The sequence below is a fragment of the Colletotrichum costaricense genome (genome assembly GCF_030867565.1).
Source record: "Colletotrichum costaricense strain IMI 309622 chromosome Unknown Scaffold_12.1, whole genome shotgun sequence".
Taxonomy (NCBI): domain Eukaryota; kingdom Fungi; phylum Ascomycota; class Sordariomycetes; order Glomerellales; family Glomerellaceae; genus Colletotrichum; species Colletotrichum costaricense.
The window spans coordinates 153,757-177,615 of NW_026848241.1; the positions used below are offsets into that span (position 1 = coordinate 153,757).

At 53.9% G+C, this 23,859-nt stretch overlaps 8 protein-coding genes across 8 annotated transcripts; 5 read left to right on the forward strand and 3 right to left on the reverse strand.

Moving 5' to 3' along the window:
- Window positions 1–1,133: 1,133 nt before the first annotated feature.
- On the forward strand, window positions 1,134–1,498 carry CCOS01_11013 (uncharacterized protein; the record flags this gene model as incomplete). The annotated part of the gene is made up of 2 exons (XM_060459166.1): window positions 1,134–1,293; window positions 1,428–1,498. The coding sequence occupies 2 exons, from the start codon at window positions 1,134–1,136 to the stop codon at window positions 1,496–1,498; spliced, it is 231 nt and encodes a 76-aa protein (XP_060309898.1).
- Window positions 1,499–3,006: 1,508 nt separating this feature from the next.
- On the forward strand, window positions 3,007–6,652 carry CCOS01_11014 (uncharacterized protein; the record flags this gene model as incomplete). Its single annotated transcript, XM_060459167.1, has 6 exons — window positions 3,007–3,189; window positions 3,307–3,526; window positions 3,589–3,764; window positions 3,821–4,252; window positions 4,313–6,384; window positions 6,445–6,652. The coding sequence occupies 6 exons, from the start codon at window positions 3,007–3,009 to the stop codon at window positions 6,650–6,652; spliced, it is 3,291 nt and encodes a 1,096-aa protein (XP_060309899.1).
- Window positions 6,653–8,284: 1,632 nt separating this feature from the next.
- CCOS01_11015 (uncharacterized protein) lies at window positions 8,285–8,437 on the forward strand (the record flags this gene model as incomplete). The annotated part of the gene is made up of 1 exon (XM_060459168.1): window positions 8,285–8,437. One exon carries the CDS (start codon window positions 8,285–8,287, stop codon window positions 8,435–8,437), a length of 153 nt encoding a protein of 50 aa, XP_060309900.1.
- Window positions 8,438–10,995: 2,558 nt separating this feature from the next.
- Window positions 10,996–11,247, forward strand: CCOS01_11016 (uncharacterized protein; the record flags this gene model as incomplete). The annotated part of the gene is made up of 1 exon (XM_060459169.1): window positions 10,996–11,247. The coding sequence occupies one exon, from the start codon at window positions 10,996–10,998 to the stop codon at window positions 11,245–11,247; it is 252 nt and encodes an 83-aa protein (XP_060309901.1).
- Window positions 11,248–12,094: 847 nt separating this feature from the next.
- On the forward strand, window positions 12,095–16,245 carry CCOS01_11017 (GATA zinc finger; the record flags this gene model as incomplete). Its single annotated transcript, XM_060459170.1, has 4 exons — window positions 12,095–12,156; window positions 12,574–12,727; window positions 12,820–15,930; window positions 16,069–16,245. 4 exons carry the CDS (start codon window positions 12,095–12,097, stop codon window positions 16,243–16,245), a joined length of 3,504 nt encoding a protein of 1,167 aa, XP_060309902.1.
- A 1,363-nt stretch (window positions 16,246–17,608) lies between these two features.
- On the reverse strand, window positions 17,609–18,913 carry CCOS01_11018 (RTA1 domain-containing protein; the record flags this gene model as incomplete). The annotated part of the gene is made up of 4 exons (XM_060459171.1): window positions 17,609–18,380; window positions 18,477–18,623; window positions 18,738–18,837; window positions 18,895–18,913. The coding sequence occupies 4 exons, from the start codon at window positions 18,911–18,913 to the stop codon at window positions 17,609–17,611; spliced, it is 1,038 nt and encodes a 345-aa protein (XP_060309903.1).
- A 1,304-nt stretch (window positions 18,914–20,217) lies between these two features.
- On the reverse strand, window positions 20,218–22,910 carry CCOS01_11019 (uncharacterized protein; the record flags this gene model as incomplete). The annotated part of the gene is made up of 2 exons (XM_060459172.1): window positions 20,218–22,595; window positions 22,658–22,910. The coding sequence occupies 2 exons, from the start codon at window positions 22,908–22,910 to the stop codon at window positions 20,218–20,220; spliced, it is 2,631 nt and encodes an 876-aa protein (XP_060309904.1).
- A 192-nt stretch (window positions 22,911–23,102) lies between these two features.
- On the reverse strand, window positions 23,103–23,744 carry CCOS01_11020 (uncharacterized protein; the record flags this gene model as incomplete). Its single annotated transcript, XM_060459173.1, has 1 exon — window positions 23,103–23,744. A coding segment is annotated over one exon (642 nt), but the record flags the coding sequence as incomplete, so codon positions are not given.
- Between the last annotated feature and the right edge of the window lie 115 nt (window positions 23,745–23,859).

Sequence of the window (23,859 nt, forward strand, 5' to 3'; positions counted from 1 at the left end):
GCAACCTAGTATGGGACGGTCTACTCGGGATGTTGTAGCAAGATGGGCAGAACGATCGAGGGCGGGGTTTCGATGGTGGTTGGCGACTTGCTATGTTGTTGCTGCAGTTTAGTGTCTTGCTGTCTAGAAGCTCGTGATGTTGGCTAAGCCTGAGTCTTCCTCAATGAGCGATGCCTTTTCACTTTGCAAAGCCGCTTCTTTTGTGGTGGCTGAGGGGATTGTTGACGAGGCGCCGAGAGATGAAGAAGTCAATGGTCGGCTGATTGCGCCCGAGAGCGACGGTTGCCCAGCCTGGGGCCGGGGAAGTTGCACCGCCTTACGTAGAGCTATGGATCGCAATTGAGGGGCTGCAGTGATCTGACGGATCCCAAGGTGGCAGGGGAGGCGAACTTGACATGCGCTTTCAACGGGGTGTTCCACGGCTCTCCTGGATATGGTATCCTATTGGTTGAAATGTGATTTGACTCGTGCAGAAGACGCTGAAGTCTTCGAACGTCGCGATGCTGGGATGATGGAGCAGCGAGATGGCAGTGTGGTTTGAACTATGTGTAAAAGGTCTCAAGAGAGTTCTGTTCCGGCAACAACCAACAACTCGACGACGACCAGACTGAGGCGGGGAAAGAAAAAAGAAAAGAAGCAAGATGAGGGGTTGCAGCTACTGGACCTTACCTTAGGTACCTTAGCTAGGTACCTCCCTAAGGTAGTTACCTTCGCCTAAGGCGAGTGAAGCATCATGACAGGCGCTACGGAGGACGTTGGCAAAACTTAGCCACTACACAACGGGGTTACGTACCCCGGAGACGTAACCCCAGGGATGTATGTAAACAGCGCCGGCGGGGAGTTTTTGGGTGCTGAACGTTAGAATGGACTGAGGTTGTCTACACTAAGGTATGTACAAGTGTAGGTAAGGAATCTGTCCGCTACCCCTCCTTGGACAGGTATGTTGGCAGACCGGGTTCTCATTGGCTATGTCTTCTTCCCATACCCCATAAGCCAGATAACCTCCCCTTCCGCATACTTCGCTCAAATACATACCTGAAATATCTAGATGCATTCTAATCATGTCGGACTGGTACATACCTATATCAGATATAGGAAAGTTGGGACTCGGTCACGACTAATGTTAATCACAGATGAAGGATTCTATGCAAGATCCATTTGCCGTTTCGTCTTTTTCTTGTCGGCAGCCACCTGCAGCCACCTTATGTAACTCCAGCACCATTGTAAGCAGTCGCTTACTTTTTGATTTGTGCCTGGGCCATGATATTTGTATTCAGACGGGCTTCGTATATTGTATGTGGCCGGATATCTCGCCGTACTGTCTTGACTTTCAGCCGGAGAAAGGACCGTCCCTTGATGCATCGCCCCTCATCTGTGACTAGGGAAATGTGTCCAAGCCTACTAACCTCAGGGACGCTGGTTGGCAGGCACAATGGTAGAAACAAAGGGCCTTGTCCGCAATACGGCATGTACAGCCATTTTTACTCGTCTTTCATGATAGGGCAGCCGGAAGCTTGGACGAAAATGTGAGTGCCTCAAGATAGGAAGCTCCTTGCTTGTAGAGAGCTTCTCGGCTTCATGCAACATATGTTGACATGGTGAAGCTTGCCAGCGGGCTTTTCTTTCTTTGTGTTATTTCCTCGGCAGAAAATTCTAATGGCTTCTCATCATTTGTTCGCGTTCTACTACTGTGGACAGGTTCCATCTTAGTGTTTGGCCAAGATGCTTTGATACTTACTGATTGTGTTTGGCAATTGGTAGGTGGGTTGATGCGAACTGAACACCAATGGAGTGGGATAGCTATCAGTCAACCTAATCAACGTGATGCTACCTTAGTAGTCAGATGATAAATCATAGACATTGCTCTTTTGAAATTGTATCGTCACCATGTCTCTTGGGTAGAGTTTGGCATTTTGGTGCATACCAGCCAACGGTTTACTTGGTAACAAACGGCTTGGAAAGAAGTCGATGAGTGTTGCTCTCTCTGCGCGTCTGCGTGCCTGTGCACTGGAGGGCCAGGTACCTTGATCAAACGTTGACCCTGTCGGTGGAGACCAATCTTCACATGCAACCACAGCCAGTCAAAAGCCCAATTTACTAACAAATTATTTTATACGTACACACGACGGGACGTGACAATGTACTGAGCCCGTAAGGTACCGTTGGCACTTACACCGCAGAACCCCTCCCATCCGTCACCCCTCCTCCCCCTCCTCAAGCCGGGGCCAGGGCGGGCAGACCACAGACAGCCCAGGACAGCGCCTTTTCGTGCCTTGAGTTGCTGATAATGCCGCCCCGTACGTACCACCGCGGCACCACGGTACCTACTATGTAAGGTAGGTAAAGTGACCACGGACGGCCTGACGCCGGACGGGAGGGACGTACAGGTGGAGCCCACCCTTTAGCAACAGCCCCGCCAAAAACCTGCCAAAATTATTGTCATTTTTTGCAGGTTTCCCCTCCACGACAGGAAGACCCGAAGAAGACCCCCAGTCCTGGTCCCTCACCATCGCGGGCTTGCTGCCTCACTTTTTTGACTCCCGCATGTTTCTTTGTTTTTTTTTTCCCCCCTTCCCTTTCGACCCAAAAAAAAAAACCTCCCTCCACCACCCGAACCGTGCCTCTTGAAGCACAAGAAAACTCATTGCGATCAGTCCCTTCTTCCAGAAAACGACTGCATATACCCGCCCTCCTCCATATCCTCGTCCGACACGCGTTCGCTTACTTTGGCGCACCAAGACTGGTAAAAAATAAAGGTCCAGAGACATTGGGCCACCGAAAAGGGTAAAAAAGTACCCCTCAGAACAAAACATAACCCGACGCCGACTCTTATCCGCCTCTCCCCCGCGTATACCCTACCTCTTTTTCGACAAGCTTTGCGCCCTCGACAACCTCACACCGCCCCGGCTGCGCTGTCTTGGGGCTGGTAATTAATTAATCTGCAAAAATCCAGCAGACGACTCGACAACAAACCACCACCATCTTCTCCCCGTCTCAGTCGCAAACATGTCTGTTCTCCCCCCAGACGTCCACGCAGAGCTCTCGCAGCTGCTGCAAGCTCTCCAATCTCCAGACAACTCGGTTCGATCGCAGGCCGAAGACCACCTTCAAAATAACTGGACAGCCACCCGACCCGAGGTTTTGTTGATGGGTCTTGCTGAGCAGATTCAAGTCGGATCTGATGCTTCGGTACGCTCTTCCACCCTGCACCTCATGCATCCGCCTCTACCTACCCTCGCCATTCCTGCGCATGTAAACACGCACGCTCTTCTGGCCTCCAGCTAACCGCGCCACTTTGCTCACCAGATACGCTCCTTTGCCGCCGTTATTTTCCGAAGAATCGCCTCCAAGAGCCGCAAGAATGACCGCGGCGAGTTGGTTGATATGTTTTTGTCCTTGTCTCAGGACCAGGCTGCCGTCATCCGCCAGAAGCTTCTCGAGAGCCTCGGTGGTGACTTCCAGCGTGCCGTGAGAAACAAGATCAGTGACGCTGTCGCTGAAGTCGCGAGGCAATACACCGAAAACAGTACGTCGACACCCACATTCTGCTTTATGCTTTAGGACGTTCCGAGCCTAACACCATGGCAGATGATTCCTGGCCCGAGCTGCTGGGCGGTCTCTTCCAGCTTAGCATAGCGCCCGACGCCGAGAAGAGAGAGACGGCGTTCCGCGTCTTTGCCACAACTCCGGGTATTATTGAGAAGCAGCACGAGGACACGGTTATCCAGGCCTTCCAGAAGGGTTTCAAGGACGATTCCGTTCAGGTAGGAGAATTCCCATCCATTCGCCATCGATATCAAGCCGGCTGACTTTCATCAAGGTGCGTCTGGCCGCCATGGAGGCGTTTGCGGCCTTCTTCAGGAGCTTGGGAAAGAAGGCGCAGCCCAAGTACTACCCTCTTATTACCGATGTTCTCAACATCATGCCGCCTATCAAGGAAAGCCATGACTCTGAGGACCTTAGCAGCGCCCTTGTCGCTCTCATTGACATGGCCGAGACCGCGCCCAAGATGTTTAAGCCTCTCTTCGGCAACTTGGTCAAGTTCAGTATCTCCGTTATCCAGGACAAGGAGCTCGATAACCTTTGCCGCCAAAACGCTCTTGAGTTGATGGCCACTTTTGCCGACTACGCACCGTCACTGTGCCGCAAGGACGAGACCTACACAAACGATATGATCACACAGTGCCTCAGTCTCATGACTGACCTTGGCGAGGACGATGACGATGCGGCTGATTGGCTGTCATCTGACGATGTGAGTGATACTTTTGGTCTATCCAGAATTTGCATCATTGGAGTACTGACACTTCTCTAGCTGGATCAAGAGGAAAGCGACCAGAACCACGTCGCTGGAGAGCAGTGCATGGACAGACTCGCCAACAAGCTTGGTGGCCAGACCATCCTGGCACCGACCTTCAACTGGCTTCCCCGCATGATGACCTCTATGGCCTGGAGAGATAGACATGCGGCTCTGATGGCCATTTCCGCCATCTCTGAAGGCTGCCGGGAGCTGATGATCGGTGAGCTCAGCCAGGTTCTCGATTTGGTTGTTCCTGCGCTCAAGGACCCGCACCCCCGTGTGCGCTGGGCTGGTTGTAACGCTCTTGGCCAGATGAGCACTGATTTCGCGCCCAAGATGCAGACCGACTACTACGACCGTGTTCTCAAGGCCATCATCCCGGTCCTTGACTCTCCCGAGGCTCGTGTCAAGTCGCACGCCGCTGCTGCCCTCGTCAACTTCTGCGAGGAGGCCGAGAAGTCCATTCTGGAGCCTTACCTCGACGAGCTCCTGTCTCACCTCTTCCAGTTGCTCCAGAACGAGAAGCGCTACGTCCAGGAGCAGGCTCTGTCGACCATCGCCACCATCGCCGACGCTGCTGAGGCTGCTTTCTCTAAGTACTACGATACCCTTATGCCTCTGTTGGTCAGCGTTTTGCAGAGAGAGAACGACAAGGAGTTCCGCCTTCTCCGCGCCAAGGCTATGGAGTGCGCTACACTGATCGCCCTGGCTGTCGGCAAGGAAAGACTTGGCCAAGATGCTATGACTCTCGTCCAGCTCCTTGCCTCCATCCAGCAAAACATCACCGATCCTGATGACCCTCAAGCGCAGTACCTGATGCACTGCTGGGGCCGCATGTGCAGAGTCCTCGGCCAGGAGTTCCTTCCCTTCCTGCCCAACGTCATGCCACCTCTTCTCGAGCTCGCCAGCGCCAAGGCCGACATTCAGCTCCTGGATGACGACGACCAGGTCGAGCAGATTCAGCAGGAGGATGGTTGGGAACTCGTCCCCCTCAAGGGCAAGATGATTGGAATCCGGACTAGCACGATGGAGGACAAGAACATGGCCATTGAGCTGCTTGTTGTGTACGCTCAGGTACTCGAGGGAAGCTTCGCCCCTTACGTGGCCGAGATCATGGAGAAGATTGCCCTGCCTGGTCTGGCCTTCTTCTTCCACGACCCCGTCAGATTCATCTCGGCCAAGTTGGTGCCTCAGCTTCTGAGCTCCTACAAGAAGACGTACGGTAGCCCATCAAATGAGCTCGCCGGGCTCTGGGCTGCGACTGTCGATAAGCTTCTCGAGGTGTTGACCGCGGAACCTGCGATTGATACTCTTGCCGAGATGTACCAGTGCTTCTACGAGTCTGTCGAAGTCGTTGGCAAGGAGTGCCTCACCGCCGATCACCTATCTCGCTTCATTGACTCAGTCCACTCTGCCATCGAAGACTACAAGGACCGTGTTGCCCAGCGTCTTGAGGACAAGGAGGGCCTCCCGGCTGAGGATGCAGAAGACGAAGCCGAGGACGTTTTGTTGGCTATCGAAGATGACCAGACCCTCCTGTCTGATATGAACAAGGCCTTCCACGCCATCTTCAAGAACCACGGTGCCGCCTTCCTCCCATCATGGGAGCGCCTGCTTCCCACGTACGAGGGCTTCCTCAAGTCGGAAGACCCTACCCAGCGCCAATGGGGTCTCTGCATCATGGACGATGTGCTGGAGTACTGCGGCACCGAAAGCCAAAAGTACGCCAACCTCATCACCCAGCCCCTGGTTGATGGTTGCAGGGACTCATCGCCCGCCATCCGCCAGGCCGCGGCCTACGGCATTGGTGTGGCAGCCCACCGCGGCGGTCTTCCTTGGGCTCAATTCCTGGGAGGCGCCCTGCCTTTCCTGTTCCAAGTGACGCAGGTTCCCGAGGCGCGGAGTGAGGACAACGTCTACGCAACGGAGAATGCTTGTGCTGCCATTGCCAAGATTCTTCACTTCAACGCCGGCTCAGTTCAGGACCCCAATAACATTGTGGCTCAGTGGATCGAGACTCTTCCCGTCACAAATGACGAGGAGGCCGCACCCTACGCCTACGCCTACCTGGCAGAATTGATTGACAAGTGAGTAAATCTCCAAGACGTGAGTAGTCAACTATGACTGATACTAATTTGTGAATTCAGGCAACATCCGGCTGTCGTTGGCCAGGCTGGCAAGATCTTTGTGCTCACTGCACAGGCTCTGGAGGCAGACTCTCTGGCAGGACAGACTGCAAGCCGCGTAGTATCCGCCATCAAGTCTCTTCTGTCCCAGGCAGGTGTGGACCCCACGCCGCTGCTTCAGCAATTCTCGCCCGAATCTCAAAGAGCGATCACCTCGTACTTTTCTTAGGAGATGAGTTTGCGCAGGAAATTCTGGGATGACGTGTTGCACACACCCGTAACGAAGAAGACGCGCTGAGGACGCCGCGGGCCGCTGTACTAGAAGAGAAGCAGTTGATGATACCACAAGCACCGAACGGTTAAGGGAGGGTCTATGAGGCACGAGAAACAGCGCTGGGCTTGGATAGCTGCTGAAGCAGACTCGGAGCCAAGTTCCGGCGTAGGGCGATATCGGTGGCAAAAACAGAGCAAACAGCGAGGGGAGGACATTATTGTCAGGGGGTTTAGTTCTACTGAACCCTCGTTTTATCATTAAGCGATCCCCTCTTCAGCGGCGCCATAAGTGATGGCAATACGATGATATAGAGAGGAGTGGTTGTTTTACGAATAGAAATTCACGCAGATGAGATATGCCCAATGACTGGAAACATGACTCGAAAAGGACGAACACGCGTCAACCTGAACGAGCAGGTGTTAGTGTTTACTTCACCGTGAGGTATCACCGGGAAGGAACGGCGGAGTGACGTTAGAAACGAAAGACGATGGGGTTCGACGAAAGAGATGTCCCTCCTTGGCACCCGTGATCTGTTCGCCTTCCCAACCATGCCTATCAGACCCAGTACACTGGCGTTGGTAAAGAAAAGTCCGAAGTAGGCTGAACGAGCTGAGCACCGGAAATGGCAATCTCGAAAGAAAAGTAGCGGCAACGCCTGACGCCCAAACGCCTTGGGTGGCGTACTTGGTTTGGAGGGGTCTCAGCTTCAGCTTCTTAGTCTAGGCAGGTTGGTAGTCTGTATACGATACTGAACGGTCTTACTCCTACTATCTCGGCCATATTCTTTTGAGGCTGGAGCCGAAAGCTGGAGCTAGGAAGCTCAAGTTGGAACGTGGGTATGGAATGAATGGCGTCTTTTACGTGCTGGGCTTGGGGTAGCTGAGATGGGGGGGCGTATCGAACCATTTTTTGGGGAGTTTACGGACGAAGCTTGAGTGAGTCACTCTGCTCTGCGTTGCCAGCCTTTTAGACTTGTCTTTCTATTCAACTCTTCCTCGGTATTCTGATCATTATCCTGTCCCGGGGTCAAAGGTACGCCCCCCCTTCCCCTCGTTCACGTCCGATATAATAGAATTTCTACCTGGGAACAAGCACATACGACCACACCCATCGGAGAATTCGGGATCCCGTCCGCTCTCCCATAGACAAGCCGATGAGGGCCAGATTAGTAGTTGAGTCGGTGACGATCAGCGAATACCTGGTGTTGTATGTTTTTATTTTTTTGACGTTTTTGTTCAGTGGCAGGTTTACTGGTGGGTTACGATGTTTGCTTGAAGAGCCACAGGACTGACAAAGCTGATTGGATACCTGATGACATCCTTCAGCGAGAAAGAAGGAGAAAAAAGGCAGGTAATGGAAAATTGCACATGGGCAAATGGGATTGCCATGTCTGTTCGCCACCCCTCCTTACTGGACCGAATGGCATGGGAAATCGGATATGGCGGGGTGGGTGGTGGTTCAGACTTACACCCTGGACCTCACTTGACATACACTTTAGATACACATAGGTGGTAGAGAAAGCCACCGGGAAGACTCCTCTTCTTACTTGGCTACGTATTAGCTCGGTTGGCCCGGTTCGTTAGTGAGATGTTTGACAGGTCTTGCTATCTCGGAAGTTCGAGGTCAAGTCGGACCGGGAGTCGGATAAGGTCGTTGCTTTTCTTCTTCTTCCTCTTCGTACTCCCATCGTTGGGGATGGCGGGGAGGCGGAGGAGGGGCACACGAAGGGGGAAAGCGTAATTCTGGTGTTACCGCGTTCTTTCTTCTCTTCTGCATCGATTGTGAGAATGCCATGCTGGGTACGGGGATCTGTGTGGCACTGTTACTCGGGAGATTGCTTGCTTCCTTCGTCGTCGTCGTCGTCGTCGTCGTCGTACAGAGACACAAAGACACGCATCACGCACGCCGCCGAGCTTTCGATTTCTAAAGATGACTAGGTACATTCTGATCATACCCGGCCTGCGGGTCTCTACTAATGATTCACTGTTGTGCGAGGTGCTCTTGTGTTGCTCGTTAACGGTTCTCTTGCATTGTCGTTTCCCGAGCTTTTCGTCAACCCCCGTCGGAAAGCGCACTTTGGTTTCAAGCTGTGGTCTGCTAACCAGAGGGCATATGTAGGGACACGTCAGGTTCACGGTTGGTGTTCAAAGACGGAGCGAGGGGAGATGCTAGTGATGCATGCCCGTTACGTTATCTTTAAGTGCGCGTGCCTCCGCTCGCTGCAAGGAGAAGGAACTGTCGGATTCGCATCCGTTTACGACGTCGGGCTTGGGCTGCCTGAAAGGTGATTGCTCTGTCTACTCCTCCAATACCCGGGAGAGGGTTCAAGCTCGTGGGCGCAGCATGGCTTGGTTCACGCGACGGAACATGGGTATATGAATGGTGATGAGAAGCGCTTCAGATTGGCGGATGTCACTTCCAACAGAACTCGCAACATACAAAGTAAATCATTGAGGTATGCCATTCTTTTGCTGATCTTTACTGCTTTTGGGGGTATCTGGTGGGCGAGAGTCACATGGCAGACCACAGGTGCGCTGTTGAGTGTGGTGCTTGTGGCGGTCGGCTGAGGTCTCATGTGGCGCCGAGACGCGGGCAGGCACGGCAGGACAGGTTCAGTCAGGAAAGAGGCAGAACTAGCTAGGTACTGCGTAAGGGCGTAAGGTTAGGTAGGTAGGCAGAGAGCTTGGGGCATCTATCTCAGCTTTGGGGTTAGAACGAGGCTGCTGCCGAGGGGACTGGCTGGCTTGCTGGCTGGCCAAAGTGGCTGCCGCCGAGTCAGGGGCCTTGTCAGCGATCTTTACGGCGGAGGGCAGGACGGGTAGATCGTGAATAAGCATCACGAAGGTTTTTTATGTGTGAGACGAGCGGGCGGGTGGTGGCATTGGCTGCAGTATGTTCGTGGTTAACCCGAGTTCGGGCCGCTGCCCCAAGGCCTGCCAGGCTATGCCAGGGTTTCTTTCCAGTCTCAGCGAAAGGGTTTTTTCAAAAAGCCGTGTATGGAGTACGAAGATGGATAGGGAGAGATCGAGGGCGCGTGGCAGAGTGCCAGAGAGGATCGATCGCCGATGACATGGGAAATCGAAAGTGGATGGATAGGAGACGGTGTCGATGCATATTTGGAAATGGAGAATGGGAGAAACCCTAGGTGCCGTGGTGCCCAGGTGTGCAGTCTCTCTACCTACGCTAGGGGAGGTGAAATGGGGAATGCACTTTGCTCAAGCTCTCTCCTCACATGATGGGTTTCCTGCTGAGCTACCTACTGCAGCAAGTGGTGCCGTAGTTGGCGGAAGAGAAAGATGGGATGGTGACCAACGGTTCGTTTTGCTGCTCGAGCTTGGGCGCAATTGATGTTTGTTACTTTTGTGATACCGTAAATAGGCAGTGTAGGAATGCGGTGCGGAAGTGTTGGTTGTGAGCACGTCAGGAGTCAAGGGTGTCAAGGGGGTGGGAGACTTTCAGTGGGAGTTGGTGCCGCAGCTGTTTGGGTTGGTCTGGTATCCCGGGTATGTGTGTGTGTGTGTGTGTGTGTGTGAGTGTGTGTGTGTGAGTGTGTGTATGTGAGTGTCGGTACAATGTAAGGCTGTCCAAGGCGGTAAGGCCCCAGGAGAAATGACGAAATGGATTTCTGCTGGGGAAAAGTCAACTCTGTCCGTGCTTGTCCCGCTCGCAGGCCCATCCCTGTTCCTATGCTGCTGCGTACGTTGAGTGCCGTTTTCAGTATCTGGAAGATGGTGGCCTAGGCACCTGTTGAAGTTGGGTCAGATAACATGTGGTTGTAAGGCACTTTAGGGATAGAAGTAACAAAGTAACGTAGGGATTCAACAAGCCGATATGCTGTGTACGCAGTAGATGCAAGTTGGCAAGGTTGGATGGGACAACCTAAGTAATGCTCATCTGTCGGAATCATGGAAAACATGGGAAAGTGTGGCGGCCCGTTGATTGGTTGGAGGAACATGGAATCAAGACAGGTACACAGTACGTATCCTCCTTCTATCGCCTCTCCCTCCATTCAGCGTCCAGCCTGGATGCAAGGGTGGGGTCCTCCCTCTCCACCCGAGAGGTACTTCCATACAACCTACACATTGGTCCAGACCTGGATATAAGATGATGTATAGTACGCGTAGTGACGCCCAGCACGCCCCATATGATGACGAAAGAGGTTTCTCTCGAGCACGATTGGCGTTATCCTGTGGCATGGCGGGCGCATAAGGTACCTTACTTAGCATTCCATTTGCTGCTGGCATTCTTCAGACGCACCTCTTGAGTGTTGGGGACTCTTGGGAGAAGCCTTGGGGGCCATGGGGGATGGATGCCCTGTTCCCACGAGATGCTGCATGCCATGCACCAAAACTAAGGTACGGACACCTACCCGCGTCCCGTCAGCCACGGGCAGCATCTTCAACATTCCACCCGACTCTGCCACGGCCGAGAAATCGGAACACCACAGATCCACGGCGGATCGCAGCTTCTTGACCGGCCTATTTCCATTCAATTCGTCTTCACCACCCACCTCAGCTAGCCGCAGTCTTCAAACTTCAGACAGTCTCTGACTTCACCCAGCATGGTGCTGCCATATGCGCAATCCATGCGTGTTAAATCTCTCCCACCGGCTCTGTTCCGGACTCACTCACATAGGGCATATCGCTCGGCACATCATTCCTGTTATGGGATTATCTGGGCCTTCTTCTTCTCCTCTGGCTTCTGGTGGCTCCAAACTTCCGGGTAGGGCAGTTCTCCGTAACAGCCATTCACCTCATGCCGTGTTGATTGATTTCTCGCATAAAAGGCTGCTTAAACTATTGCAATTGTATAGAATCAACCGGATCATTTTCACGCGGTCGAGCCTGTCTAGAGCATGATGGCCCATCGCCATCACGTGCCCGGTGAAACCAAGGTAGTACCGTAGTACGGATACGGTGAAAGCCAAGAACCGAGGAGAAGGACAGAGAACGGGGCCTGGAGTCGTACAACCTTACAGTAGAAACGATGTGCCATGCCGAAGATCCCAAGGCCGGCATGCCCTGTCTCGGTGGTCTTCCTCCGGCGGTGGGCGACACCTCAGTCACAGACACAGACTCACAGAGGATTCAGGAATAGGCATATAACATAGTAGGCACTTACTGTGTATATGGCGCAGGGCAGGCAACCTCCCGCCGCCAAAACATGCCGGATCAGCACGGGCACTATTGAAGAAAGGGTGGTAAGGTAGACGACTCCCAGGTGCCAGGGACCTCTCGTCTCGTTTCCTCCCCGTCCCCGTCCCAGTCCCAGTCCCAGTCCGTCGCTACCCAAACGCGCCGAGTCTTTCCAATGTTGACCCAACCTGGGAAGTACCCGCAAGGGAATAGGCAGTGGCACCCAGCATCCCCGGTCCACTCCAGCGCACCGGGCTCTCAAATGATGGAAGCGACCGTGACTGTCCGCTCTTTCGCCCTTAATGCTGCCCGTCCACGTCCAAGGTAAGGTAAGTGGATGGCAAGGTAAAGCCAAGTATCTCTCGGACGTAATTAGGTACCGATCAAGCTTCCTTCGCTCCAAGAGGAACATGTCTATACATCAGCCGCCGAGCCGTGGGCCCTGATGCCATGCCGCCCCCAATCACGTCGCTTCCCCCCTTCGCCTGTCCGCCCACCACTACGTAAGGTACGGAGTACATAGTTACATAGTTACATAGTTACTTACTGCGTACTGCGTTCTGTAAACTGCCCGGTGGGTGACTGGGCACACTGGAATCAACCACCGAGAACGTCCATCAAACTCCATCTTCCCTCCCCGCAACAAAGCCAATCTGGGTCCTCCCACGACTGTTTCTCACGTCTGCTCCCACCACCTTCGGCCTCCGAATCCACCGACGCCCAATTCTTCGACACAACAAGACTCGACATCAACAACCCCACGACGACATTCTCCGCCAACGCACAGCATACCGCAGTTCTGCCTCGCCAAAACCAAGTGACCACCGCGCTCGACGCCATTATCCCGCTTGTCACCAACCCCGAAAACCCGGCCACCGATACTCATCTGGCCGACGTTCAATTGCCGGCACCCTAACCTGCTTTTCCCGCAGCACACGACGGCCTCCCCCTCACAACTCCTACAATACGTGTACTGGTCCATGACAGGAGGACGAGGATTGTGACGCGATATCGCACCCCCGACCGTATGCACCGGTGGCACTATTTAAGCCGGCGCCTCGGGAGAGAAAAGTACAAGTTGGACGGCTGAACGAACCACCCACTGGTTGCGACTCGACAACACTCGACGACTTCTTGCACCCCACCACCACTATCGACCGATACGAGACGACACGACGACTGGCCCACCATCAACGACAAGGTCCTTGGGACACCGATGCGATCGCCATGGAGGCCTTCTACCCGCAGCTCACTCCCCAAGAGCTGCAGCGACAGATGTCGCAACAGTCTCAGCAACGCCAGATGCAGAGCCAAGGCCAAGGAGGCGGCCACGGCTACCACCAAATGAACCAAGGTCATGGCATGTCAATGATGGGTGGCAACGGCGACTCGCTCGACGACATTATCAACAGTAACAACCATGAACTGCAACGGCGCCGCAGCATACACCAACCATACATGCCCTCAAACCAGAACACCCAAAACGCCGGCGCCGACAGGAGGATGTCCATGATGGAGTTCGGCGCTGATGACAATCAGATGCTCAACTATCCCTTCCAAAACCCGACCATGAACGGCGAATTTTCTAACATGGCCGGCCAAATGGGCAACGGCATGAATGGCGGCATGGACGGTGGCATGACGAATAACGGAGGGATGGGCAACAGTGTTCCCGGCAACATTTCCATACCTGGAGGCATGGAGGCGTACGCTACCCAAGACGGACTGCAGATGTCGCCGACAAATGCATTCACCACCTTTTCTCCCGATATGATGAGTTCGATGATGCCTCCGGCGTACGCCAACATGGGTATGCCGACTACCTCAAGTATGAATATGTACGGCCAAACATCCATGGCCAACGCTTTTCCGAGCCCTCTCAACACGACCGCCAACGACATGACCATGGATCTGGGAGCCGATGAAACACCCGGAACAGCACCACAGTCTGCCCTCGACACGCCACTAGATATCGACAACGCCGACAACGAGGCTTTGAGTATGGGTCAGCAATACCAAACGTCGGCAGACAACTCGAACAGACCAATTGCCCAAGTGCCCAAATTCGGCTCTGTTTCAAGCGGTCCTCAGACAACTCCGTCAACATTATCTCGCGAGGTGTCAACCAACTCTGGTCAGACTTCTTCGCAGTCCCCCAATAACCAATCATCATCCATGGCAACGAGCCAGACAGCAGCCTCTGCTGCACCTGCCGCAACCGCAGAGACCACTCCCGCCATGGGACCTCAAACACCTCGTGCAGAGTCCAAAGAGAAGAACGTCTACTCAAAGAGCGGCTTCGATATGATGCGCGCGTTATGGTACGTCGCTACAAGAAAGGACCCCGAGATTCACCTTGGCGCCGTGGACATGTCCTGCGCATTTGTGGTCTGTGACGTCTCACTGAATGACTGCCCGATTATCTACGTTTCCGATAACTTCCAGAACTTGACGGGTTACAGCCGTCATGAAATTGTCGGCCAAAATTGTCGGTTCCTGCAAGCTCCCGATGCCAAGGTCGAAGCTGGCTCGAAGCGTGAATTCGTGGACGATGCGTCAGTCTACAATCTCAAAAAGAAGATTGCAGAAGGCCGCGAGGTTCAGCAAAGTTTGATCAACTATCGCAAGGGCGGCAAGCCTTTCCTGAATCTTTTGACAATGATTCCGATCCCGTGGGACGACCCCAATGAGGTGCGGTTCTTCGTTGGCTTTCAAATCGATCTCGTCGAATGCCCAGATGCCATCTCTCAGGGCCAGGACGCAGGCGGTGTCAAGGTCAACTACAAACATAGCGACATTGGCCAGTACATTTGGACACCCCCGAATCAAAACACTGTCGAGGCCGAAAATGGACAGACGCTGGGTGTCGACGACGTGTCTACCCTGCTACAGCAATTCAACCCCAAGGGTGTGGTGTCTGACTGGCACAAGCAGTCTTGGGATAAGATGCTTCTCGAAAACACCGACGACGTTGTCCACGTTCTTTCACTTAAAGGGCTGTTCCTCTACCTATCACCTTCTTGCAAGAGGGTCTTGGAGTACGACGCGACAGAGCTGGTGGGCAATTCTCTTTCGACCGTATGTCACCCGTCCGATATTGTGCCCGTTACCCGTGAACTCAAAGACGCCACGGCGGGCAATTCGGTCAATATTGTCTTCCGCATAAGGCGGAAGCAAAGTGGCTACACGTGGTTCGAAAGCCACGGCTCATTATTCTTCGAGCACGGAAAAGGTAGAAAATGTATTATTCTGGTGGGGAGAAAACGACCCGTTTTCGCATTGAGCCGGCGAGACCTCGAAGCGCACGGAGGCATTGGCGACAGCGAATTATGGACCAAGATTTCGGTATCCGGCATGTTTCTCTTCGTGTCTTCTAACATTCGGTCTTTGCTCGACTTGCAGCCAGACACCCTGATAGGCACCAGCATGCAGGAGCTCATGCGCAGAGAGAGTCGTGCCGAATTTGGCCGAGCGATCGAAAAGGCAAGGAGAGGCAAAATAGTGACATGCAAACATGAGGTTCACAATAGGAGAGGACAGGTACTTCAGGCACAAACCATTTTGTATCCTGGAGATGCCTCAGATGGCCAGAAGCCCACGTTCTTATTGGCGCAGACCAAACTTCTCAAAGCATCGTCGAGGAGCATCGCACCGGCGGCTACACCCCCAGGAAGCGTCAAATCAACCTCTCAGGTCAACCAGACTGTGCAACTCGCAACGCAGAGCACCGATCTTGCAAAGGCCGGGCCGATGTCACTACCGGGCGGGCAAGCGATACACGGCTCGCAGGATGCTGCTCTAGCCTCGGACGACAACATTTTCGACGAGCTGCGAACGACAAAGTGCTCCAGCTGGCAATTCGAGCTCCGCCAGATGGAGAAGGTCAATAGGATCCTTGCTGAAGAGCTGGGTGGCCTATTATCGAATAAGAAGAAGAGAAAGAGGAGAAAGGGAGTAGGCAATGTCGTCCGCGACTGCGCCAACTGCCATACGCGCAATACGCCCGAGTGGCGACGAGGTCCTAGTGGTCAAAGAGACCTCTGCAACAGCTGCGGTTTACGCTGGGCAAAGCAGGTGAGAAGCGCCGAGCCCTCTGTAGTAAGCCGAGTGGAGGACGACGATATTAATCAGGATTAGGTTGGACGGGTTTCACCGCGCAATTCGTCTCGAGGAGGCGCAAACACCAACGCAGACGCACTCAGTAAGAAGTCGAACTCGCCCATACACTCGTCCCAGCTCCAAAACGATGTCAAGGCCAGCAGCAGCACGCCAGCAAGACCTAGCGACAGTTCAGGGAATGGCACACCTGCCACGTCTGTTTCCGTCTCCAAAAGTCACCAAGGCATGCCTCCACCGAGTCAGCCTCTTCTCGAAGGCGGTAGTGGCGGCGGAATGACATCCATACGAGAATAACGAGAGAGCGACAATGGTCACTCATCCATCTATCTATCTTATGCGCAACTCACATACTATCGGCCCAAGCACACGCCCTTTCTGTCGAGATACCATTATACTTTCGTTTCCCGAGGTCTTGTGGCGATGGCCTGGTAATACCTAGTGCCCAGATGCGGCACCAACAAAGACGGTTGATATCACCACGGCGATATTTTCTTGAACATTTCTAGGAACTTTGACATTTTCTCTACGTAAGGTACACGAGGCGTCATGGACGGGGGGTCAGAACGCAAATCTATTTTATTCGGGTGATGATCAGTTACTCGCTGTTACGGCCGGAACTGACCAGCTTGCGATACCACACCGACATCATCTTGGGTAGATTGGCATCATGAGTTTCTACCTCTTGGAGGTGGGAAAGGACAGCAAAAGAAAAGCAGCCCTTCTTGTACCCCGGTGGTCGGTTATCTGGTCTGAGATCTTTCTATATAGGAGGTGCTGGCTGAGGATGATTTTTGCGGAGCGGAATGGACTTAGAAAAGAAGCGATCAAGCATTTATGAAAGGCCGGATTGGTTGGAAGCCTTCCTCGTCTTTTGTCTGTATTCTTTCACACCTTCCCTTCTACGTATGAAGTACTTGTCGGGATGAACCCGCTTGATACCATGGGTGGTGGGTGATTGAGGCAGGTGAGAGACGGGTGAGGGATGCTAATCGTTGGCCATCGGCCTTGGTGTTAGCCATTTTATATGAAACGGAATGTAGCTGAATGAGACATACCCCATGGATTTTGTTTGTATGAAGACTTGTGTTTGTCTGTTGTGGGAGTGAAAATTTGATTACCGAAAGTGAGCTCCATATTTCAGTATGAAGAACATTGCCCCAATTCTTAGTCTAATTACTGATATGATGCTTTCTACCCGGCTGTTCAAGGCGCTGACGATGGTTCAGGTTTGCTGCGTCGTATCGACCTCAAAGCATGAAGTAAGTGATGACCGGTCGTTTACCTTGCGCCAACTAACGCGTGTAAGATGAAATGGTTATATTGTTGGGCCAGGTCCATTACTTGCCATGGGGCGTTACCTACGAAACGGTCATGGGGTGTATGGACAGAAAGCTCGGTCTGTATCGTCGAGAATGCCTCTATACTGAGGTGAAACATTCTCACATTCGATTCTGCTTTCTTAGATGCCATGCCAGATTACTTACAGACGAACGTTGCCAGAAATGTCTGGATATATTCAACCACGACCGGCCGACTACAATTACAGGCTTGATCACACTGAACAAGAGGAAAGCAAGAAATGGAAACAGGAAAATACAAGCCCAGTACAACACCAAACAATCACGGCGAACCTCGCTCACCACACTTATAAAATTCATCAAACACCGTCCTTCCCCATTTCCCCCTCTCTACCCCCGTCGTTCCCTCCATGCCTCCCACCATCACCCCTCTCCCAAAACCTCTCCATCCCGCGATCCCTCCCCTTCACCAACCCCCTCACATCAAACGGATCAACAACAGTCACCCAAAACGCCCTCGGGTCCTTCCAACCCGGCCCTTCCACGTCGGTGACCCCGTCCGGGGCAAGGTACACCGTATACCGCTCTGGCAAATACCGCCTCGGATGCCTGACATTAAACATGCAGACGTTGGCCAGCATCAGGCTCGCCTCGAAGACGTAAAAGAACCACTCGTAGCGTACCGCGGGGGGCACATCGCCCTCCTTCGTCTGCGCGTCGAACCGGACCCGAGCGAGGCTGAAGTATTCTACGACGCGGAACAACGTCCTCGCGGAGACGAGCACGACGCTGACGTAGAGCGTCACCATCGGGCCCTTTACGCCGCGCGCGGACGCTACGCCGGCGGCGACGCACCGCCGGTGGAAGACGACGGCGAGAGCTGTGAAGGAGGCGAGGACGAAGATTTGGAGGAGCAGGCTTGTCTTGATGAGGGCGTGGCCTGTTTCTAGCTCGCGCTGGGTGAGGGATTGGTTTGCGGAGTAGGACGCGCCCCACCCGTTCAGGGCTTCGACGATGCTGGAGAAGAAGGCGAAGGTTGTGAGGACGCGGCCTGGGTGGAGGGGGGAGGCGTAGGGGGCGTAGTAGAGGATGCGGCCTAGGATGTTGTAGTTTGCTAGTTCGAGGAGGGGTCTTGGGAGCAGGGGGGTGAGTTGAGGGTTCCTCTTTTCGTTCTTCTTTTTGCTCATTGTGGGATTTGTGGATTTGAGAAGAACGGTTGTTACTTACGGAGCTGCGTAGATGAGGCACACGCTCGCGATGAAGATGTTGAGGTCGTCGTAGTGCCACGCGCCGTAGGTGCGGACGGCGAAGCCGGCTGCGAAGAGGAGGCAGCAGAAGGAGAACAGGGCGGTGACTTTGAAGAACCTGTAGTGACTGGATCCCACAGCAGTTGTCAGTCAGGGAAAATGCCGCTCTTCCCTTCAGATTGGAGTTGGGTTCGTTTGCTTTTAGAATTGGACCGAGCACACGGTATTGGAATAGACTCACTAGCTCTGCCAAAAGTGCAGTGTACCAGAGGCGGCAAACGCTACGGCGAAGAAGATGGGTGCTGCTTTGTTTGGGGCGTAGAAGTAGTAGCTCCCGTCGACTTTTGGATTTCTTGTAAGTAACAGGGGGCCTGCCAGGGGCGGTTATTCATTCTTACCATACGTGCCGTCCTCCATGTTTGTTCTACTGTTCCCCAAGCCTGACCAGTTTCTAGGGGTTTCTCGTTTTTCAGTTGATAGAGAACCAGTTGTAAGTAAATTCCGAGGAGTTGAGACTTTACATAGCACTTAGAAACCGGGTTGTAGTGTTAGAGTCCCGGAGGATATAACCTGTTGAAGAGGATTTCCGTCCCACGTTCATTTATACATTTATCGACACCAGGCATCACACACACTTGTACAAACAGACCTTTTCGTCCGTCAGCAGGAAATATGCACTTCCACATTCGGTGATCTTCCAATTGCCCACTTCTTCGGTATCCTGAATACCTCGAAACCGTAACCCGACGAATACGCTCGCCAAGCCCCCCCAAGATCAGCCTCACGAGGCGTCGCCATCAACCAATCGCATCCATCCCTCAAATACGACGCGCGCAGAAAGATGACCCGACTGACAACACCTCGAACGCCCCACGAAAGAGCTAAGCTTCAACAATGTCGCAGTCTCGTTCTTGATTCCTCGACAACGGTGGGGGGCGTTTTTCAAATCGCCAAAGATTCGAGGTGCCTGAATCAGCCCAAGACACAGGCCAGCCTAAGAGCCAAGTGCATGCCCGGTAGGTAGGCCCTTGTCAGCTGTCATCCCGTCGTATATCTCGTGTGTTTGATCTTCATTGGGTTTCGTGGCCCTTCCCAGTCTTTTGGTACAGTCTGGTCGATAATCCGGAAGATGTACCCGATGCTGTCGGCTCGACGGTGACTGACCGGCTCGTTGGGGATTCTATGAGCAATGCGGCACGCAGCGCTCTGCAAAGATGACCCCACGAGACTGCCTAAGCCTCTCGAGTCCATTCTTCTCATAGGTTAACGTTCCGAGGATCAAGTGTGGCTGCTTACACTCATGAGCAATGCACGCAGGGCACTGTAACAAGCTCTTGAAATCGTGAAATGAATTCATCCCTGAATAGTACCTGGCAGGGCCAGCGTACTGGACTAAATGCCTCGTAATGCCAATCAAAAAGTGGCCAAAAATCCTTCAAGTGCCCTCCTATCCCTTTCCACCGTTCCCAAAAGTGTTTATACATCAGAGAAAGAACCATGACCCAACGTGGATGTGACGCCACATATTGTCGGGATATCTGCACGCGTGAAAACCTCTCCAGAATCCAAGGCCCGTTTCGTGTAGCTTGCTTCCTTTACTCTCTCCAAAAAGGAAAAAACGCCCAGAAAAAAGTTTCCATCCTAGATGCAGTTCCTGGCGATTAAAAACATACAGTGGTCATACATGAAATCATTACAGACTGATGCCTCCTGGGGCCCCATCAGTCAACCTCCCACCCGCGACCCGTTCCGTTCGCGTTGTCGGTGGCCTCGTCATTCTCGCCGTCGTCGGTGCCAATCACGCTATTCGCACGCGATGACTCGACTTGGCTGAGATAATAATCGTCGTTCTCGCCCCAGCTATCGTACTCGTCGTCAGAGTAGTCCCACTGCACGGGGATCGTCTCGCCGCCCTCGCCGAACCCGAACATCATACCGCGCCACTGCCCGGCGGCGATCTTAGCAGCCACCTGGAGCATCAGCGCAATGAGATGACTCGGCGGACCCAGAAGAACCTCGCAGGTCTTGGATACAATGGCCATGGGAAGTCTGCGGACGAGTTCCAGGCGGCTTCTCAGGGGGTGGTACCTGGCCTGGGTACTCGTGGGCGCAAAAAGGTTGGCCGCCGTCGGCAGAGGGGAGAGCGCTCTGCGGCCGACGGAGATGCTGCTGGTGGTTGATCTGTGTCGAATGTACGGGCGACGCACGACAGCTGTAGTTGCTGCTTCGTCCTCGGAAAGAGCAACCTTGTCAGGCTGCTCAACCACCTCAGACACCATGTCTGGCGCAGTAGCAGCGCTCTCCAACGAGCTGTCGTCGGTCAGAGACGAAGTCGCATCCCAAGTTCGCCGAGTCTCCGGTGTCACAGTCAGATCGGAAATGTCGCGGTAGTGCCAAGGCTTCTTAGGAATAAGAATATTGTCGTGAGGGTATGGGAACCTCGTTGGGGACACGTCTGAGGCAGGAGATCTTGGGACAGGCGTAATTGGCGACTGAGCGGGCGAGTGCCATGACTTTGAGCTGTGGAACGAATCTGTAGATCCAGTTGGTGAAGTTGCTTCATCCAGAATCGGAGTCGATCTCATGGCCGACTTTGACGGTGGCGAGGTAACAAGGGTCAATTGTGGGGGAACCAGAGCCCTGCCGGCTCTGAATCCGCGAAGCTTCTTTCTTCTGCTACCCACAACCCCACTGCCTTCGAGAACTGTCTCTTCGTCTGTCGCGGACTGTGATTCGCTGCTTGACCCATTCCCGCTGGTATTCCTCGTCTCTATCGCTGACTTCTCGCAAACAGCCTCGGGCTCAGCGACAGGTTTAGTGGCCGGCGTAGACTCGGGAACTGCAGCAGCCATCTTGATCTCGTAGTTCCGGATCACGTCATAAATGTTAGTGGGCGTCGGTGTGCTTGCCTCAGCCGACAGAGGTGTTTTGGGCAATGCCTCCACAGTGACGAGCTGTTCCTTGATGTCGTTTGGCAGCCTATGACCAGTCACTGGCCGCTCAACAGTCACCAGAGTCTCCCCCTGGATGTCTGTCTTGCTTTCCTTTGGCTGGGTCAATGAGTCGTCGACTTTGATGGAAACTTGGGGAACCTCAGGGCCCTGGGTGTCCTCTTCGCGATCGACCATCTCCGTCGAAGGTACTGTCACAGGTGCTTGTAGCGGTGCGGCATGCAATGCTGGTGAGACCGCAGCGGCAGTCACCTCTTCGCCAGCGTTGCTTTGTGCATCAATGCCGCCAATGTCACCATTCGTAACTTGAACTCCTGGTGACTTTGCTGATGGCTCCTCGGCGGGAACCGTCAGATCTTGTCGGCAAACCTCATCTTCGGGCTCCTCTTCCTCGGCGATTGAGTTCTCGAATGTGGCTTCTTCGTGACTCCCCTTTGGCTCCGTCTTTTCCATCTTGACCACGTCACACGTAGGACCTTCCTCATCGGTCACCTCTTGAGCCATATTGTTGCTAGCGATATTGCGGGTTACCTCCGCTCCGCGCTTCGGAATCTTCAATTCTGTCGCAACGGCTGGTCTCTCGGCCGTGGGAGTCAGCGCGGCATCCGTGGGCTCTGCCGCTTTCGATATTTCGGCACTCGGATCACGGGATCTTGAGCTTGAGTGAAAGTCATTGCTGATAGTGGAGAGCCGGCGTTGCTCGCTTCGGCCGCGGAGGGAAGATGTCGAAGCTCTCCTGCCAGTGTTTGGCGTCAAAGCTTTTGGCGTCGGTGATACCTCGACTTCGTGAGCTGGGGTCGAAAGGACGGGTAGGGCTCGTTTAACCGGGGGTGTCCATGGTCGCTTTTTCACGGGTGTCTTTGGTTTCTCGGGGAGGATGACCGTGAAGGACCGTTTGAAAGGGCATTCCGTCTTCTCGAATTGCAATATTTGATCCCAGACACCCTTCAGTGCCGCAGCCAGTTCCTGTTCATCGGCGTTGGTGACGGGAATCTCGATCCTCCAGTAATTGGGTCGGCGAATTTGTAGGACGAATTTGCTAGAGTCTTCGGCGAGGGCCCAGCATTGGCTTTTGGGTAACATTGGCTGCAGAGCAGAGCCGCAGTTCAAGAAGGCGACGGATCCTGTACGGTATATTCGGAACGGCCCTATTGGGATGGCCCCCAATCAGCAATGGCCATGAGAACGTTGATGGACTTGCGCAACTTACCAATGGCAATCGTCCTCTCAAGCTGCGAGTGGGCAGACAAAGAGCCGGGCTCATCTGAAGGGCCGCGACCTGGACTCCGAGCTCGGCCTCTGGATGCAGCAGCGAATGCTACGATCTTGACATTTGGGTGGTTGTATAGTGTCTCGACTAGGCCACCGGCCGATGTGGACGGTGCCGGGCGTGACATGTGTGCTGGTATCGGGGCAGTTGCGACGCGGCGAGGAGCCGGATAGGCAGGGCGTAGAGATTCCATCGCGGTATCCCTAGGGAGAGGGAGAGTGTGGCAGCTCGGCCAGAGGAGAGCAGTGTCGTCAAGTACGTGCGGGAACTATCAGCTGACGGGCGAGTGCTACGAGTCGGACCTGGGTCATGTCGGAACTGACACCGAGTACATGACAGGCCTTGAGAGGAGGAAGTTGTCGTCGGTGGTGACGTTCGTTGGGCGTTATCGATTTGCGTCGCGTAGGTTTAGCGCGCCGGCCTTGGTCGAAAGAATAGGGTGGTGCAAATCGGAAGCGAAAGACTGATATGCTGGCCGTAGCAAGGGGGTAAATTTTGAGGGACCCGAGAAACGGACAAACAAACGGGCTTGATGCAGCGGCGCGGAAGGACGTGGACCCCCTTTTGAGCCGAGCGAGAATCGGCAACCTAGGTAGAAAATAAAATGTCTTGCTCCGGTCTCAGTACCCTTCAGATGAAGAAGAAACACTTGTGCCACCACACGATGGGTAACGAATGGAAGGGAAGAAGAAGGTGGGTGTGTAGAGTGTCCCTGGAAAAGCGAATGAGGAGAGGAGGAGGGACCGGAAGGCGGAGAGCGGAGGGAAGTAAGAGGAAGGGAAGAAAAAAGGTTTTTGATAATTGAGATTGAGGCAGGGCGACAGGGAAGGGGGGGGGGGGGGGGGCGCGGCGGACGTGGGTGATGGATGAATGGATGGATGGACAAAAGATGATGAAGCTTGGACGGATCTGGGATTTGCTCATGGTTCGACCAGGGGTTAACGACGTCACGGCTTCTTGGGGACTCGTTCGAGGCTTTGGAGGAAACACGCGCCCGACGGGGGGGTTCTGACGCTGCCGGTTTCCTGAACCATCGCGTCGCCGTTTGATAGCGATGGGCCCCCCGCGCCCCGCACCCACCTGGGCACCGTCCTTAACTACTCGACCCTGTGGCCGTACGATGAGACTTTCTCTCTCACTCC